Raw genomic sequence first — 17,640 nt, forward strand, 5'->3', positions numbered from 1 at the left:
ACACACACAATTTATATATTTAAATTTATTAAAAAACACATATAAAATAATAATAATTTAAAATAATAATTTACTTAGAAAGATGTTCAAATAAAAATAGTATTCTGATGATAAGAAAATAATTATTAGAATGTAATATGCAAGTATGGGCCTGATAAGATTCTGTTGGTATCATAACCTTAGATAAAAATATCTTAATTAAAAAAAAATAATCTTTTATATACCATAGGAAAAGTATAACAAAGAAGTTATAAAAATTCAGTAGTAAAATAAAATCCATTCAGGATACAGACCACCTTATCGGTAGTAATTAAATTTACAAAACAAGTGAGCAGTGTCTGGATAGCGCGCATGCGCGTTTGTGGTTTTGCCACGTACAGGTCGCTGTGAGGCGTTTCCGATCAGTCAGTCAGGCATCGTTCAGCTGAAGTCCAGGACACACAGGCTACTGCTGGGATTGACACGTCCAAAACACCAGGTACAGGCGCAGGCTTTTCGTATAAACATTTACATATTCTTATACAACAACTTTAGAGGTTTTTTGGGCACCTCTGGAAATGAACCCTTAGTATTTAGCCGGTTGTCAAGCAAACTAGCATTAGCTTAGCTTAGCCTGTGTGAAACTAGGGCAAGCTAAAAACAAGAAAGACGTTTTGTTCAGCGTTTTAAACCACAGTATGGCGTAGTTAAATAGTCGTACTCAAACCACGGAAATAGTAGCTGTTACAATATATTGAGATTTATTTTTTCTTTTGACGCCGGGAGAATTGTTACCCTCAGACCTTTATTTGGCAGGAAGTTGCTGCATCATCAGGTGAATGAGGCCTGATGGGATGTTTTAAATGGATCACGCTTTGGCAAGACTTTTAAACGTCACCCAGCTGCGATGATGGAAAATGGCCCGATGTGGGAAATTATCAACAAAAAAAAACCAACAAAAAAACTCATGCTTTAATAACCTGATTGAAATTACTAAAATGGCTAAAGTGACGCTGTTATTTTCATCTGTGTCTGCCCTGTTTAACGTGTCCACCCATGAGAAACTCCCCATATCCATGACAAAATCGTACAAAATGTTATAACAGCTAATGCCACATCTTTAAGACATGTAATCCTGAATAAATCAGCCTTTGAACAGTTTGCCAAGCAGCCAGTTGTATGGCATTTTTCCTAATCCAGCAGGCAGAATGAGTTTCAGTCAGTAGTTATCACTGAATACCATGTGAGTTAAATACAGGTCTGTCCACATGCTGCTGTGAACATTGCTAGTTTGAATAAATCAGAGAGTAAGATCAAAGTAAGAAAGTCGAGACTGTCCTGATAAGATTGCTTCAGTTGATCAAATCATTTAAAATGAAATCTAAAACCTGAAATGTTTTACCGTTTTTTTCTTAGGCCAAAGTCTGTGTTAGGAAAGATTCATGGTCCTCAACATGTGCCAAATCATCTTCTATCTCGTGACCCTTAGACTTTTAGGAAGTTGTAGTATGTCCCAGTAAACTAATATATCTGTACAGTAGCACTTGTTCAGATAAAACCTAATATTTGAGTCATATGGCTGTGGGTTTTGGAGTACGACAATGTTTTTATATACATAACAAAAGCTTGAGAGTCGGTGGTGAGTGCAGACACTCATTGGGTTACGGCTCTCGGATTTTATGGTGAACTGTTGTGTTGCGAGTGGAAATGTGTGGTTCTGTTAGAGGAACATAATGAGTGTGTTGTCGGTTTTATGAGTTTGTGCATGAAGACCTTTAATTCAGTGCTGCAGCTCTGATGGTGTGTTTGGTCTCAGCTTGGTGATGTACTATCAGATGACGTCTGATGTGCATGTGATGCATTATATATTGATAAATGACCTCTTTTTTTTAATAAACTGGATAATTGTACGAGTGATAGTATATGACCTGGCATAAAATTTTTTAGATCTTTCTCACAAGCACTGTGCGATGTCTGACAGACCGCACTAATGTCTTTCTTTTATTTTTCATTCTATTAAAACCTGTTTTAATGCATTTTAATCTGTTTTATTTGTTTTAAATCATTTTTATTTTTTGTTTTTATTTTCTTATACTTGTCTCTCTTATTCCTGTTTATGTATAGTACTTTGAATTACCATTGTGTATGAAATGGGCTATACAAATAAATTGCCTTGCCTTACTCTGGTACAGCCTTGTCAATAGAGTAAGCAAATAGTAAACCATTTTTGTTGTTGTTTGTGTATCATTTTGAGCCATATTTAAGTGTTTTGTTGAGTTAAATTTAAGCAGTTTAGTATGCAGTAGTGTATGTCTCATTTGCTACTGTATTGCTTTGGATAAACCATACTGTTTTAACAAGAATAGCATATTTGACAACATATTACTATAATTTGTTCGATCAAATCTGATGGCAACCTTGTCAAATAGTGGCTTAACATTTTAAAACCTTTATTTTTTGCATCTCTAATATTTTTTTTTACTAATAGATTAAGGTTTTTGTTTAATTTCACAAATTTTCTTTCTCATTTATTATTGTATTCAATTAAATTATATTAAATACTGTGCTTTTTAGCTATCAGAACCGAATTGATGAATCACGCATATTTTTCCCCTATGTAGTATTTACAGTACAGTTTTATTTTCAGCAGTATGAATGGACAGCTGGACCTGAGTGGGAAGCTGATCATCAAAGCTCAGCTGGGTGATGATATTCGCCGTATTCCTATCCACAATGAAGACATCACCTACGACGAGCTCCTGCTGATGATGCAGAGAGTTTTTCGTGGCCAGTTACAGAGCAGCGATGAAGTCACCATCAAATACAAGGACGAAGGTCAGATTTAGGCTTCAGAAAGTTACAACTTAACTTTTTTAGTAATTTCACACTATTCAAATAGTTACTCGGTTTTTTTAATAGCAATGAAGCAAAAAACATATAGGAGCTATACACATATCGAAATCCCTCAGTAGTATCACTGTCTAGATGTCCACCTGCAAATAACGATTTCATTCTCTGCTACCTTTTTCATCATTCATCTTTGTCTTTTTTTCTTCCAGATGACGACCTTATCACCATCTTTGACAGTTCTGATTTGTCTTTTGCGATCCAGTGCAGTAGAATATTGAAGCTCACTCTTTTTGGTAAGAAACCAGCAATGCTTGGGGATTTTTGCATATCTTAATATATTGGATTATATAAAAACGTTTGCAGTAATACACTTACAGTGGAATATATGGGCATATGATGGAATTGCATACCAGCCGTGTTTTGAACATAAAAAAAATAAATGTGGTTGTTTTCATTAGGTATTGCCTTGAAACAGCATGTGAAGAATGTGATGTAACTGTTTACACATACAGAATACAAGCAAAAACACACCAAGGGTGCACATCCAGTAGACAAAAAGCTAAAAGAAATCAAAATAGGTACACCACAGCTCCAAAAATAGCGAAATATTTATAATTTTCTCACAACAGGTAACATTGTGACACTCTTTATAATATATACAGAATTCAAACACCCAGTTGTTTCACATAACCAGAAGTTAATTGGGGTAAAATGTAATTCCAACATAAAAAAACAATCTAGAAAAGCTTTACAGGTCATCATTGTTTTTGTGCTTTTTAATCTTAAATGTGTCGCTTGTATTTTTTTGTTTAACCTTTCTATGAAGTCTTTGATTGTAGCTTTATTTATTATTGTAAATGTGTTATTTATTTCTACAATCTAAGGCTTATTTTCTGTTGTAAATGACAACAGGCCACTGATACAGGCTCAACAACAACAGATCTCATTAATATTAATCATTCTCAGAGTTAAGGTCAGTGAGCATGTGTAGGTTTTTCTTACCTGCAGTGAGATCAGATTCCAAAAACGCTCCAGTGTCATGCTGTCTCTTGAAAGAATAATCAAAATGGCGTACTGCACTATAAGGACAACATTAATATGCAGCTCACATTGTTTTTAATACTCTTTAGAAGAACTTTATGAGAATAGAATAAAACCAGAATATTAAATTTAAAGCTTGTATCTTTGTGACCCAAAAAACACAGAGTTTTATACTGAGCAGTAACCTTTGGGTTAAAATGGACTCTCTGTTAAGCACATAATCCTACATCAGCATGGGTGGTGTAATATTGCGGACTTAAGCTTTTAATCTTAAAAATGTTGAACTTGGTAATATTACATCCAACCAGGAGATGTCGTTTTTCTCTTTCAAGGAAACAGCTATAGAGGGTGTCCAGCAGAGGGTGCAATAAAACCAGATGTGATCTGATAGCGAGTCGATGTCAAGCCTTTTGAGCTTATCAGCTGCGTTCAAATAGGGATTGAGGAGGCAGTTGGACCTAAAGTTTAGGTGATGGACCCTTTAAATCGCACTTTAGTGTAGAAATACCTGTAGAGCAAGAAATAGTTTAACGTACATTTTTTTTTTACATCCATTACAGATGTTAACTGATTTAATGCAGTGTTAATAAACATTCAGTATTACTCCTATTCTTTAAGAACAAGCCTGTGACTAGTGGATTCTTTAACATGGGTGGTTTGCAACACGGGGCCTAGGAGGTTTTTGGGGTTCTTAAGATGACTTTTTAAAACCACTAATAAAATTTGTATGTTAATAATCCCCTTCAACAGCAGTTTGTTTTCCTATGGTTTTAGACAATCTGTATATTAAGAAGGTTAATTTTAAAGGTGAGATTTCTAGGCCTGCGTAATGTATAAATAATGTGTGTGTAATATGTTTATATTTTTTTACAGTGCTCAGCAAAAATGAGTACACCCCTAAAAATGAACATTTATCAATTTGTTAGTAAAAATAGCCAATAATTAGCCAATAATTTTTGCTTCATTTAAACCATAGTTTTATTAAACAGTTATATCCATTAAAATTAGAGATTGGTCGCCTAACATCTTTAGAAGTAAAAATGTAATACATTTAAAATCAAATAAGTTATTGCAACAGAAAAAAATACAAAAACAACACTTAAACAAAATTGGACATTTTTATGTTTCTCTTGATTTTTCATGTTTTATTAATTTTATTTACTACACATTAATGTGGGTGTACTAATTGCATTTTTATACCTTATGTGTGTGTGTGTGTGTACATACATACATATATATATATATATATATATATATATATATATATATATATATATATATATATATATATATATATATATATATATATATATACACACACACACACACACACACACACACACACACACACATACATATATATATATATATATATATATATATATATATATATATATATATATACACACACACACACACACACACACACACACACACACACACACACACACACATATATATATATATATATATATATATATATATATATATATATATATATATATATATATACACACACACACACACACACACACACACACACACACACACACACATATATATATATATATATATATATATATATATATATATATATATATATATATATATATATATATATATATATATATATATATGTGTGTGTGTGTGTGTGTGTGTGTGTGTGTGTGTGTGTGTGTATAGATTTATATATAAAATACAGGGTTCCCACACTTTTTGAAAGTGATTAAAGTACTTGGATTTTAGACATACAGATTCAAGGCCACAGTATTGAATTAAACTTCTTTATTTTTGAACATGACTTTATAAAACGTTCAATTTTTTGACATTTTTATGTAAGTATTAAGTGTAAGTGAGATGTTAAGTGCAGTAAGGACTTTCATGGTGCTACATATGCTATGAATTTAAAAAGTGCTTGATTTAAAATTAATGGTGTTTTAAAAAGTCCTTCAATCTGCTGTATATTAAAGGGTGGGAACCCTGTATATATATGCATATATTATTGTGAAGCATCCTATAGATATTATTAATTTATAAGAGATTTTTGATGGGTATACTCCTATATCGGCACTGTTTTTATTCTTATTATTTATTTTGTATTTATTTATTGTAAAAATCTATATCTAGTAACTTATTCTGAACCTTTGTAAACTTCTATTGTTAAAAAGAGCTTTAACTGGAAAGACAATTTAGCCCTGAGAATAAAGAAATAATCCAGAATTAAAATTTTAGTCAATTTATGTTTTGCCCAACTTAAAATGACTAAATAGTTATTTTTTCTTCTTGGGTGTATAATTATATCTTAAGCCCTTATTAGCTTATTCAGATTATGAGTCCTTGAGTTGAATTAAGTTTTAAAAGCTCTCACTCAAAGAAATGCTTCACCCAAAAAATGGTTTAGGTCATAGAATTCTTCAAAATATCTCCTTTTGTGTTCTGCAAAAGAAAGTAAGGAAGTGTGAAACAACAATCTATTAAACGTCTATCATGAGTGTCAGGGTGATCTTTTAGTCTGTAAGTCTCATTCACGTGAGCTGTGCTGTGGCACAAATATTCCCAACAGAGGAAAATCAGACCCAGTTACTTGCCCGATAATGTCATGCGCTCTCTGTTCGGGCGATGTTTGGCTTGGACGGGTACATCTGCACAGCATTTTCAGTGCCAGTTCTCAGCATGTGCGACTATTGTTCAAACGTGTCATCGTAAATGCTGCCTAGCCTGTAGGTTTGGGCTGCTTGATTCCTGCACTATTTTGCATCATGATTTTTTTTAGCGAGTCTGGCCAAAATTAGTGTCTGCATTCTGTGTGGGTGTAACAAAAGCCAATAGTTAAGCTCATATTGAAAGGACTGATTTAAGTAGTAACTCATAATCCACGTCTTTCTTTTCCTAATAAAAATAAAAACTGATAACTGTTGGTCTAGAGTGCTCTCTGCACTGTCCAAATCCTCTGTACTCCAGCCAGATGATGTCATGTCTTCTGCTGCCCTTTGCTGGGTGGTTCAACTAGTTAAAAAGAGAATTTTGGGAAGAACACTTGAAAAGCTCAAATGTGCTGGTTCATGGTTGTGTAATGTCACGTGCATGTATGCATCCCAAACGTGTGACTGGCGCCCAGGGGCTGCAAGTGCTCGTGTGATCTGTGAAGAGTCTGGAACGGTTCAAGCGGCTGCCGCTCTCACACATATGGACTTAAGGAAGACCGCTCCAAGTTCTCACACAATGCCAAAACTCTGGATTACCTCATTATATAGACATAGTCAGACTATCTAAAAATCAAATTTTGTTGTTCACTTGTTGACTTTGACATCTAGAGCAGGCGAAATGGGACCAGCATCTAGCATTTAGTGATTTTTCTGTACTCATCGAAAGGAAAACTGCTGCATGAAATGACACATCAGAACATGTTTGATGCTTAATTTGTTATGACTGGATATTGGAAAAAAAGACAGACATGATGAAAATGGAAACGAAGCACTTGATGAAATGCCTAGCAGATGGTTATAGTGAAAAGTAACATGGATGGACGCGTTGTTACTAATTAGGACAAAGTGTTAGATGGTGTTGTCAATTATAATGCTTGTGTTTTTACAGTGAATGGGCAGCCTCGGCCACTGGAGTCATCTCAGGTGAAGCACCTGCGCAGAGAACTGATCCATTTGAGGAATAAAGTCAACAGCCTGCTGGACAGCCTGGAGCCACCCTTAGAGTCTGTCCCAGAAAGCACCAACCCAGAAACTGGTACACACACACTCTTTCTTTCTCTCAGAGTGATTCTCATGTTCATCATATCCAATTCTGTATACTGTAAGTTCCCATTGTGTAGTCATGGGGCAATTTTCAAGGAACATCGCGGTTTAGAAAAGTCAAGGTTTTAAAACCGCCAACATTCCCTGCTATACTTTTCCTATGGTATATGTAAGATTTTGTACAAGATTTAGGACAACAGTATCTCCAGCAGAAAAGATATCCAGAGATGCTGTTTGAAATTGTAAAGAAATCAGTGTTTTAGAAACTAATGAAGACAGCGGAAGTCAATGATTCACTTGAATTATTTAGCCTGACATGTTTACTGTTCCAAAATACTCTAAATATTTCTCAAAATAAAATATATTGTATTCAAAGAGGAAAAGGTTTTTGTTTTTTTGCCCAGACATTTAAAAAGAACTTATTTTAGAGCAATAAACACAATACAGTCAAACCGTGATATTTTTATCAAAGGTTATCATACTATTAGAATCTTATACCTGCCCATGTCTAATCTGAAGTTGTTTCAAAAGCTCATTTAGGTTAGTTTTATTAAAATATTAGCATCTATGTACTTCCATTGGGGGAAAAACAGTCCTTGTGTCTTCACGTGCCAGATAACATCTGTTAAAGGTGAAGTGTGTAATTTGAAAAACAACTTTAATGCAACAATTGCTCATTTGAAACTTGAGTTTATGGAGTCACATTTATCATATTACATATCGTGTTAAATTGATCAAAAATCAAATCCGGATATGTGCCTAAATGGATAAAGACAGGTGATACTAAAGCTGCTTTGTTGTGTCTTTGTTTGACAGAATGTGTAAATGATGCAGTAGACTCCACAATGAGGCATGCTCCTCCTGTCAGTGCTGCCAGCATGTCTGCTTTTGACCCACTGAAGAACCAGGAAGAGGTCAACAAGAATGTCATTTCTGCATTTGGTTTAACTGAGGAACCTGCCCCAGGTACCAAACACATACAGACTTCCTAGCAGTAGCACTTAGTTGTGGTTTCTTAACAATATAAATGCTGTATAAGTATTATTGGTTATAATGCCAAACCTCATTTGAATGTTAAGTAAATATTTCATGAAGACCTGAATTACTGTAAATGTATCAGAAGTCAATGTGTGTAATGTGCATTGCTAAGCATTTCATTTAGACTTTAAAAGGGATTTTCTTGGTATTTAGAGTTTTGAACCCTTAGTTTCCAGATTTTTTTATAGTTGTAACGTGACCAACTATTGTCCTATCCTTACAACATATACACTAATGTAAACTTATTCATAAACCTTTCAGGTTCTTTATAAATCACAATTTCCAAAACCTTTATGATGGTTTTGAGGTCCGGGATCACACATTATAATAAATAGAGGTAACTGCGTTTTTTTGCTGTAGCATTGGTTATTTATTGCTTTTAGGAACGTTTTAGATCATTCTTTGTAATGGTTTATATCCACTGCTTTAAAATAGATTTCTTTTTTAACTGATGTTCTGTCACAGCTGTTTTATCTGCTATATTTTTTACAGCTTCTAGTGTGGCTCAAGCAGTCAGACTGTAGCTCTGGGAACACCTGATTTTTAATGAAACACATTTTTCTTCTCTCTTGCGTTCTAGTTCCAGCTGTAGCTGCCACCGCTGCTGCAGAGGAGCGCTCTGCTACTCCAGACAGTATTGCCTCTTCATCCTCTGCAGCGCCCCCTGCTGCTGTGGCTCCACAGGCCCCCCCACCTTATTCAGGGGTCCAGCAACCCCCCTCTACTACTATGGATGGTAAATATAAAACTTTTTTTTCACTTGTAGCAAGGAGATGGCTTTTTTTTGCATGAGATGTAGTTAAAAATGAATTAGATGCAAGAGAAATGTTTGTTTTAAAATGGTCAGTTTTGTTTTTGTGAACTTTAAAGCATGTTCTTTATCCCAGTGCTGATAGCCTCATGGGTAGTGTGCTAATATTAAGCATCATTGCGTTTAGGGTACTGAATTTGAATTCTGGCCTGTGGATTTTGCTGATTCCATACACTCCCCAACTTTGTTTCCTGTTGCTATACTGTCCTATCAAAATAAGGGCTTAAAAAAAGCTTAAAATATATTTTCTTAGAAATTTGTCCAATGGGGTATATGCACACAGACTTTTAATTTCCGTCAGCCTGCCCAAGGGGTTCTGGTTAATTTAAGGTCTGATTTCTATAAACAACAGCAATTTCTACTTCCTGGCTGAGATACGATATAAAGTGGGTATCAGACCAAACAAGAAGCACTGCATTAAATTATATTTTTCACGCCATGTCTTTTAAAATATAGAAGTTAATTTTGCCTCAGTATTTTTAATGCAGTTTCTGCGCGAGCCTCTGCTAAGGACAGCACCTGTGTTTGAACAGTCTTTTGTCTCTTTTTACGCTTTAACAACCAAATGAATATTTAAGTTTATTTAATCGATTATGTTATAGTTACATTGTGACATTGATGCTGTAAAAAGGAACCTTATGAAATTAACAAAATAGTCACATAAAGCTTTCACCGGAAGTTCATCATTGGCTGAAAAACAAGCTGTGCATATAGTGGGTCAGTTGACACTGCTTTATTCTGTTACATTTTCTAAAACCAGCCTCTTTTAAAAAATGCATTTTCAAGGAATTGAAAGTCAGGGCTTGGAGAAAATCTTTAGAATTGTTCTAAATTGAACAAGGATAAACGTTGAGTATTTTTGACAATCCATATTTGAGTAGCTTCAAATCTAATCCACAACAACATGACAAACAAATATGGGGTTCTTCTAGCAAAATGATCAGTCATCTTCAGAGATAAAAATATATACTTGTATAACTACAATTGCTTGTCTTGGTCCATCTCTTGAGTTTAATTCTCGACTTCTGTGTGATGTTTGCCCATTAAAAAGAACCGACAACCCCCCTCCCTCCCCCATCCACCACTATTTTATTGTGCTTTCAGTGAAGTCTAATCAAGACAATTAATTTTTGAATACAAGTATTATCAAATTTTAAAATTGAACACTGAAATCAATGAAAACATTTAAGATAAAACATGACTGCTTAAATTGTATTTGTCATGTACTCTATGAGGGACTCTAACCTTTTGCCGTTCTAATCAGCTGTTGTCACTGAATGCATTTTTGCACTGAAATCTGAGATAGATAACAAAACTGGGAAAGCACCGTATTTTTAAAATGCTCCTTTTGCAAGTAGACTGAAGCACAAAAGTAAAACATGTCTGTCTATCATGCTTAAATCGGTCAGACAATCGAAACACAGTGCAGTAGTTTTAATTCACTTTCATTAGATGGAGAAAAAATAACAATTGCTCCAAAATTACAATTTCTTTTTTAGCTTGTAGCTTGAGATAGAAAGTATTTGTATCCTGGTTGTCCTAAGTTTAAGTAAATAATCAAGAAATGTACATTTTTGGAAAAACTATTGCTTAAAGTCTGGCCAGGCGATTTTAAGAATGTAGTTTAGCACATCCCTATAGCAGATGTTCCGCTTCTGATGCTAATGGGAAAGAGTCCAGTGAAAGAATGATGAACTAGGAATCATATGGCGCAGAAGTCTTTGTAGTGGATTCAGATCAAGATGTTGTTCTCAATTTGGCCATTGGATTATCTCCTTCACCCCCTGTCCAAAAGACATCCACATCAGTCCAGTGTGCTTGAGAAATGCCGGACTGGTCTCCATTTGGCAGGTCATGCTGCTTTGGCAATAAGGTCACACACCTGTACTTACACATGTTCTCTCACACTCATACACAGACACACAAGAAACCTATTTGTTTGCACCATAAAAAGCAGCATACAGATGTTGTCCTCAGACTGAGGCTCTTGGGAAGGTGTCCAGAGGAAGAAAAGCACACCAGAATTCAAAGAGCGTTATGTTATTCTCCACCCGTCCGCTTCCCCTGTCCAAAGATGTTCTTCCACATGAGAAACTGTGCAGAGCTCTTCTGGATTTGGCAGATTGTGCGGATGGTTGCCATGGATGCATAGAGTTATGAATCTGTGATGCTTTTCTCTGCTTTATTGTTCCCATCATCCACTGCACTAACACACAAAACAGCCTTTTCTCATTAGTGTCCTGGTGCGACACACACAAACATTTATGAACTTTGGATAATCTGTTTGTGTGCTATGTGCAAGTGAATTGTGATGGCTACTAGAGATGTAACGAATATATGAACCAAAATGATCACAGTTATCAGGGTAATCATGGTTTCGGTAAAAATAACTGAAAATTAATACAAAAAAAAATGCACACTTAAAGCATTCCACTGTTTTTTTGTGTTTGTTTGTTTGATTTCTAAATATGAACAAGTATCAAATAAAATTGGCAGCTTTATACAATTTTATGAAAAACAACATAAACATGGATCCTTGCATTTTGGATTTGTTGATTTGTTGGTACCTTGTTTTTTTTGTGTGTTTTTATAGGTATATTTGATTTTCTTGTGCAGGTTTGTTTTACCTGCACTTGAAAAGCTACTTCACATGGATCCATGTTTACTTCGTTTTTCACAAAATTGCTTTATTAAAGCCGAAACAGGCTGTGTGATTCGATGAAAATTTGCTATTCATTTTTACGACACCCTTTTGCCTTCAGAACTACCTTAATCCTTCGTGGCATAGATTCAGCAAGGAAATATTCCTCAGGGATTTTGGTCCATATTGACAGATTTGTGAGCTGCACATCAATGATGCGAATCTCCCTTTCCACCACATCCTACTCTCTATTGCTCTATTGGGCTGAGATCTGGTGTCTGTGGAGGCCATTTGAGTACAGTGAACTCAATGTCATGTTCAAGAAACCAGTCTGAGATGATTCGCACTTTGACATGGCGCGTTATACTGCTGAAAGTTGCCATCAGAAGATGAGTACACTGTGGTCATAAAGGGATGGACATGGTCATCAACAATACTCAAGTAGGCCGATGCTCAATTGGTACGTATGGGCCCAAAGTGTGCCAAGAAAATATTCCCCGCACCATTATACCACCACCACCAGCCTCATGTTGATGCCAAATTCTGACCCTGCCATCCGAATGTTGCAGCACAAATCAAGAGTCATCAGATCGGGCAACGTTTTTCCAATCTTCCATTGTCCAATTTTGGTGAGCCTGTGTTAATTGTAGCCTCAGTTTCCTGTTCTAAGCTGGACACGAGTGCCAACCAGTGTGGTCTTCTGCTGCTGTAGTGCATCCGCCTCAAGGTTGGACTTGTTGTGCATTCAGAGATGCTCTTCTGCAGACCTCGGTTGTAACGAGTTGCTGTTGCTTTCTATCAGCTGGAACCAGTCTGGCCATTCTCCTCTGACCTCTGGCATCAACAAGGCATTTGCGCCCACAGAACTGCTACTTGCTGGATATTTTGTCTTTTTCAGACCATTCTATGTAAACCCTAGAGATAGTTGGGCGTGGAAATCCCAGTAGATAAGTAGTTTCTTAAATACATAGACCAACCCGTCTGGCTCCAACAACCATGCCACATTCAAAGTCACTTAAATCACCTTTCTGCCCCATCCTATCTAATAGACCTGTACCTAATAAAGTGGTTAGTGATTGTAAAAATGTATTTATTAACGATCTATATAATTATGCATTTACATCACCACCTTTTCTGATTAGCCAATCACAATCTTAGGACCAGTACACACCAAGCCAACGGTTGGCCGTCCGGCTTTGTCTGTCATTTGGTGTTTTCCACAAGTCTCCTATCATTGAGAAAATATCAGAGCTTCTTATTCTGATTCAGCATGTAGAATTTGTGTCGGCTGTAAGTTGAATTGGTTATTTGGCATTGAATCAGAGCATGAGTGACATAGTGAAGTGACTTGAGTAAACAATTCAAGCCAAGAAAAATCACAAAGAAGCTGGCTGTAACTTCCTACATTTTTTAAATATTTGCAAACGATATGGATTATTCGATTATCAGACATTTTTGAATGAGAAAACAGACTACCGCCCCCTGTCGAGTGAAAAGACGCATCCTCTTTCATAGGTTTCGTTTTAGTCCAAAAATTTATCCTGGATCACCTTGCAACTGGTAATCATGACAATGACACTAATAGTTGGAGATAACAGCGGCTACATGGAGGTCTTGCACATTGTGAACAGATTTTCATGCTGTTTAAGGCCTTTAAAAATATTATTTTGTTTTAATACTATTTAATTTGGAGTGCAAGTAAAGCATGCATATTGTGTCTGTCCTCACCTCGAGTCAGAAGCTGAGCACTGCACAGATGGTCAGTCTGTCACCGACTGCCAGCGTTTGAATCATCCATCTACAGCACTGTTTCATGTGGCTTTCCTGTTTGCATGTTTCTAATCAGCTTTTCTGTATTGGCTCATTGTTTGTTGATATTCCTGAGTAACGTGCCAGATGTCGCACATTAAAATATATTCCGACACGGAGTGAGAGAGATCGGTTCCTAATATTTATGGCCCTCTGGTGTCCCAGATATTTCTCAAACGTTTGATGATGAAACCAAGTAGCAGTGGGATATCCTCACTAGGATCTGCAAGCTGTCTGCTGATGTTCTGGATTTTTATGGGAATCCCCTCTGTTAAAAACATGAAGCTAACTGTGATGTTTTGTGTGTTTGAGCAGGTCAGATGTATCAGCAGTATCAGGCTCCAGGTGGATATCCTCCACCAGCTGGACCACAGCAGCAGTATGGCATGCAGTACCCTGGTAATTCTTTAAAATGCTTGTTATTGATGCTACAGCTGAGAATTTCACTGATTTAATTTGATATACTCAATTATTTCAAAATAATTTTAACATTATAAATTAATGCAAGTCTATTGGCCACAAAAATGTTACTAAAAGAAAAGAAAAAAATCTAATAATAAAGAACTTGGATAAAATATAAATGTATTATATAAATGAATGTAAAATGCTATGTATGTCACACTTTTTTTTTATTATGTAATTTCTACATGTTTTTACAGATCACAAATTTAATATTCCACTCTATATATCCAGGATTAAATCCAGGAAAATCATTTTTTCAGTGAATATGACACAATGCGATTTGTAGCGAATTTACCCTAGATCTTAATACTTAAAGGTGCTGTATATAAGTTTTTGACTATTCTAAAGCATTAAAATATCCTAATTTGTTTGCAGATATTTAGGAAACATGCTAAGTGAATATTCTTGTTTATCTGAAAAACAATGCTGAAGTCAGTTATTTTGCTTTAAAAGTGTGCACTTCATGATGGAACGTTTGTCTTTGTTTTGGTTCTTTTAACCAGCCCAATGCCACTTTAGCCGATTATATTTCAGCACCCTTGGTTGCCTTATTGGAAAATCGTGTGTTCAATTCGTTCAATAAGAAAGGCTCTCAAAGCAAGCATCTGTGACTGAAATGCGAACTCCGGTGGACCGTAGCAGACTCCAAGAGGCAGATTCAGAGTTCCAAATTAATTAACCTATTATGCTACTTATCCTATTAATTAGCAAATAATATAAATATTACGAATGTAAAAATTAGGTGAGCTGGTTACATTGTAACTGCGTGTCCTAACAACAGGCTACGTGATGAGATTTGCAGCGATAAGCAATTTGTCTCTTTGCACCAGACGAAACATGTCAGAAATTCAAATACAACCATTCAGAAGCACAGAATATACACACTCACTAAATGGTAAGGTTTATAATCGGATTAATATTTATTAAACCTCTTTAACATTGTTTAATGTACACGCTAAATCACTGACATGTGTTGGTTTTGAGTTTAAAGTTCAGTTTCAAACAGTTTATTTTATTTTCACGCTCTGAGGTAAACTATCTGCTGCTGCTTTCAGTAGTATGGCATTAAATGTCATGTAAATGGAATTCAAACTCACACTTTAACACTGAATAAACCACATCAGGTGTACCTAAGGTGATCATGTCATCAAGTTGTTCAGCTGCAAAAATTAGAAGCCATTTCTAATATATCAATTCGAGCTGTTGGATGGGACAAAAACTCCTGTTAATATAAAAATATTCCTCTTGCGCATACCGTTGCTTTTATTTAGAACACAATTTAAATCAGTATTTAGGCACTCTCTCTTCAATCTGGCAAGCTGCGCTTGTGTTTTGATTCAGGATTGCAATACCTAGTTCAACCACTGGGTGTCAAACTTGCATACTGCTCCTTTGATCATTTAAAGTCATCTTGAGGACCAGCTATACATATTTTACAGCCTCTAGTGGGCTCCAGCCCTCTGAAAATCCCTGTTGGAAAATATTTTACATTTGATAAACAAATGCTTTATGGAAAATGTTTGGCTTTGTTCTGTTTATATATTACCAACACAAGTGATGTTATTATTTGATCTAAATGCATTTTCATCTCTGTTTTTCAGCTGGTTATACTCCTCAATCTGGTGTTCCTCAGGCTCCGCCTCCTCAACAGCAGTTCCAGAATTACCCCACCCCTACTTCTCAGGCTGCTGGCGCTCCTGGCTCCGCCCCTGGCTTTTCTGGCCAATCACAGCCTCCTGCTCCCCAAGCACCTGCTCAGTATCCACCCGGAGCCTTCCCGCCTCAAAACTACACATCCCAGGCCTCTCAGCAGCCCGCAAACTACAGCCTGCCTCCAACCTCGCAGGCCACAGCCGCCTACCAGCCCCGTCCCGGATACACCCCACCACCAGGTGCCACCCCTCCACCCGGGGGTGCCAATCCCTATGCCCGAAACCGCCCGCCTTACGGCCAGGGCTACACCCAACCAGGTCCTGGCTATCGGTAAAAGCCCTTTAACATCCCTACAGCACCTCACTATAACTTCCCTCTGTCTCCAACACATCAACCCCCCATCAAATCTGTGTTTGACATCCTAATATTGTGTTTGTGTTCGTTTGTGCTTTCGGGTGTGTGTGTGTGTGTATGACTGAATGAGCTTGTGTGATGAGTGTATGTGTGTGTTTGCACACATGGGAGACCAAACGGTGTCAGAGAGAGAGAGTGTGTGTGTGTGTGTGTGTGTGTGTGTGTGTGTGTGTGTGAGTGTGAGTGTGAGTGTGAGTGTGAGTGTGTGTGTGGAGTGAGAGACAATTTAATTTTATCACCGGTCTCCTCATTTGTGTTTTGTCATAAAGCGTCTGTTGAAACACTAGAAAATGATCATAATCAAAGTGATATTTGTTAGTTTTCTTTACTCATTTTCTTGACTTTTGTTTTCTCCAAATGTCCTGGTTTTTACTAACCCCTGACTGGCCCTGTAAAGTCAAGCCTGTCGTTTCTGTATAAACTGTACCATTGTTTTCAGGAGGTGAATAAAGACTTTGAGACTGAACTGAGGAGCGCTTCATTTATTTACTAATGGAATGCTTGTCGAGCAGTCAACAGTTAGAAGAGGATCAGAAAAGTTTTTCAGATGTTGTCCTGAGACGAGGCCAGGTATATGTTTAGGACAGTTTTGCTGAAAGGGTTTGATCTTCTTCAAAAGCTTAGTGTATTTGTCTGTGATGAGTTGATTGCGAATATAACCATTACTCAATGGCAGAAAGAGTACTGAAAAATTACACTCAAGTAAAAGTACCATTACTTGCCCAAAAATGTTGTGTGAGTAAAAGTATCTGTTGTACATATTACTCAAAGTAGGAGTAAAAAGTAGCCCCTTTCAAAAGTACTCAAGAGAAGTGAGTCTTATGCTGTTAAAAGCGGATGCATCTACTTATAATTTGTGCATGTGTGTGTGTCAACGTAACATTCTGTAGTGCATTTAGTTATTGTCCAGCAGGCACACAACAGCATAAGACATTAAGTTAGGTTAGATTTAGATTGTGACATCAGGTGACCAAAATTCAATGTCTAGCCAGCATCTAAGGGCAATGTTATTTTGATGACCAACATCCACGTCAAATTACGTTTTGTTAGAAAGTGACGAAAATCCAACATCTTAAACCAACATCATATAAAGGTCAAATACTGACTTTTCTTCATCGGGTATGGCAACCAAAGTTTAACATCTGATAGACGGCATAGTGGTAACGTCCACACAACTTCAAGCTGTAATATCA

General features: G+C 36.3%; 1 protein-coding gene across 2 annotated transcripts; it reads left to right on the forward strand.

Moving 5' to 3' along the window:
- The first annotated feature begins 347 nt into the window (after window positions 1–347).
- Window positions 348–16,913, forward strand: tfg (trafficking from ER to golgi regulator). 2 transcript variants are annotated; one of them, NM_200015.2, is made up of 8 exons: window positions 348–478; window positions 2,627–2,814; window positions 3,039–3,122; window positions 7,465–7,611; window positions 8,436–8,585; window positions 9,238–9,393; window positions 14,234–14,317; window positions 15,982–16,913. In NM_200015.2, the coding sequence occupies exons 2-8, from the start codon at window positions 2,631–2,633 to the stop codon at window positions 16,365–16,367; spliced, it is 1,191 nt and encodes a 396-aa protein (NP_956309.2). In that variant the 5' UTR covers window positions 348–478; window positions 2,627–2,630; the 3' UTR covers window positions 16,368–16,913. The 2 variants fall into 2 exon arrangements, with proteins under 2 accessions (NP_956309.2, NP_001315502.1); NM_001328573.1 differs by having other exon boundaries at window positions 2,630–2,814.
- Window positions 16,914–17,640: the final 727 nt, after the last annotated feature.

Source organism: Danio rerio, chromosome 9, assembly GCF_052040795.2.
Source record: "Danio rerio strain M-AB ecotype USA chromosome 9, GRCz13ab, whole genome shotgun sequence".
Lineage (NCBI taxonomy): Eukaryota > Metazoa > Chordata > Actinopteri > Cypriniformes > Danionidae > Danio > Danio rerio.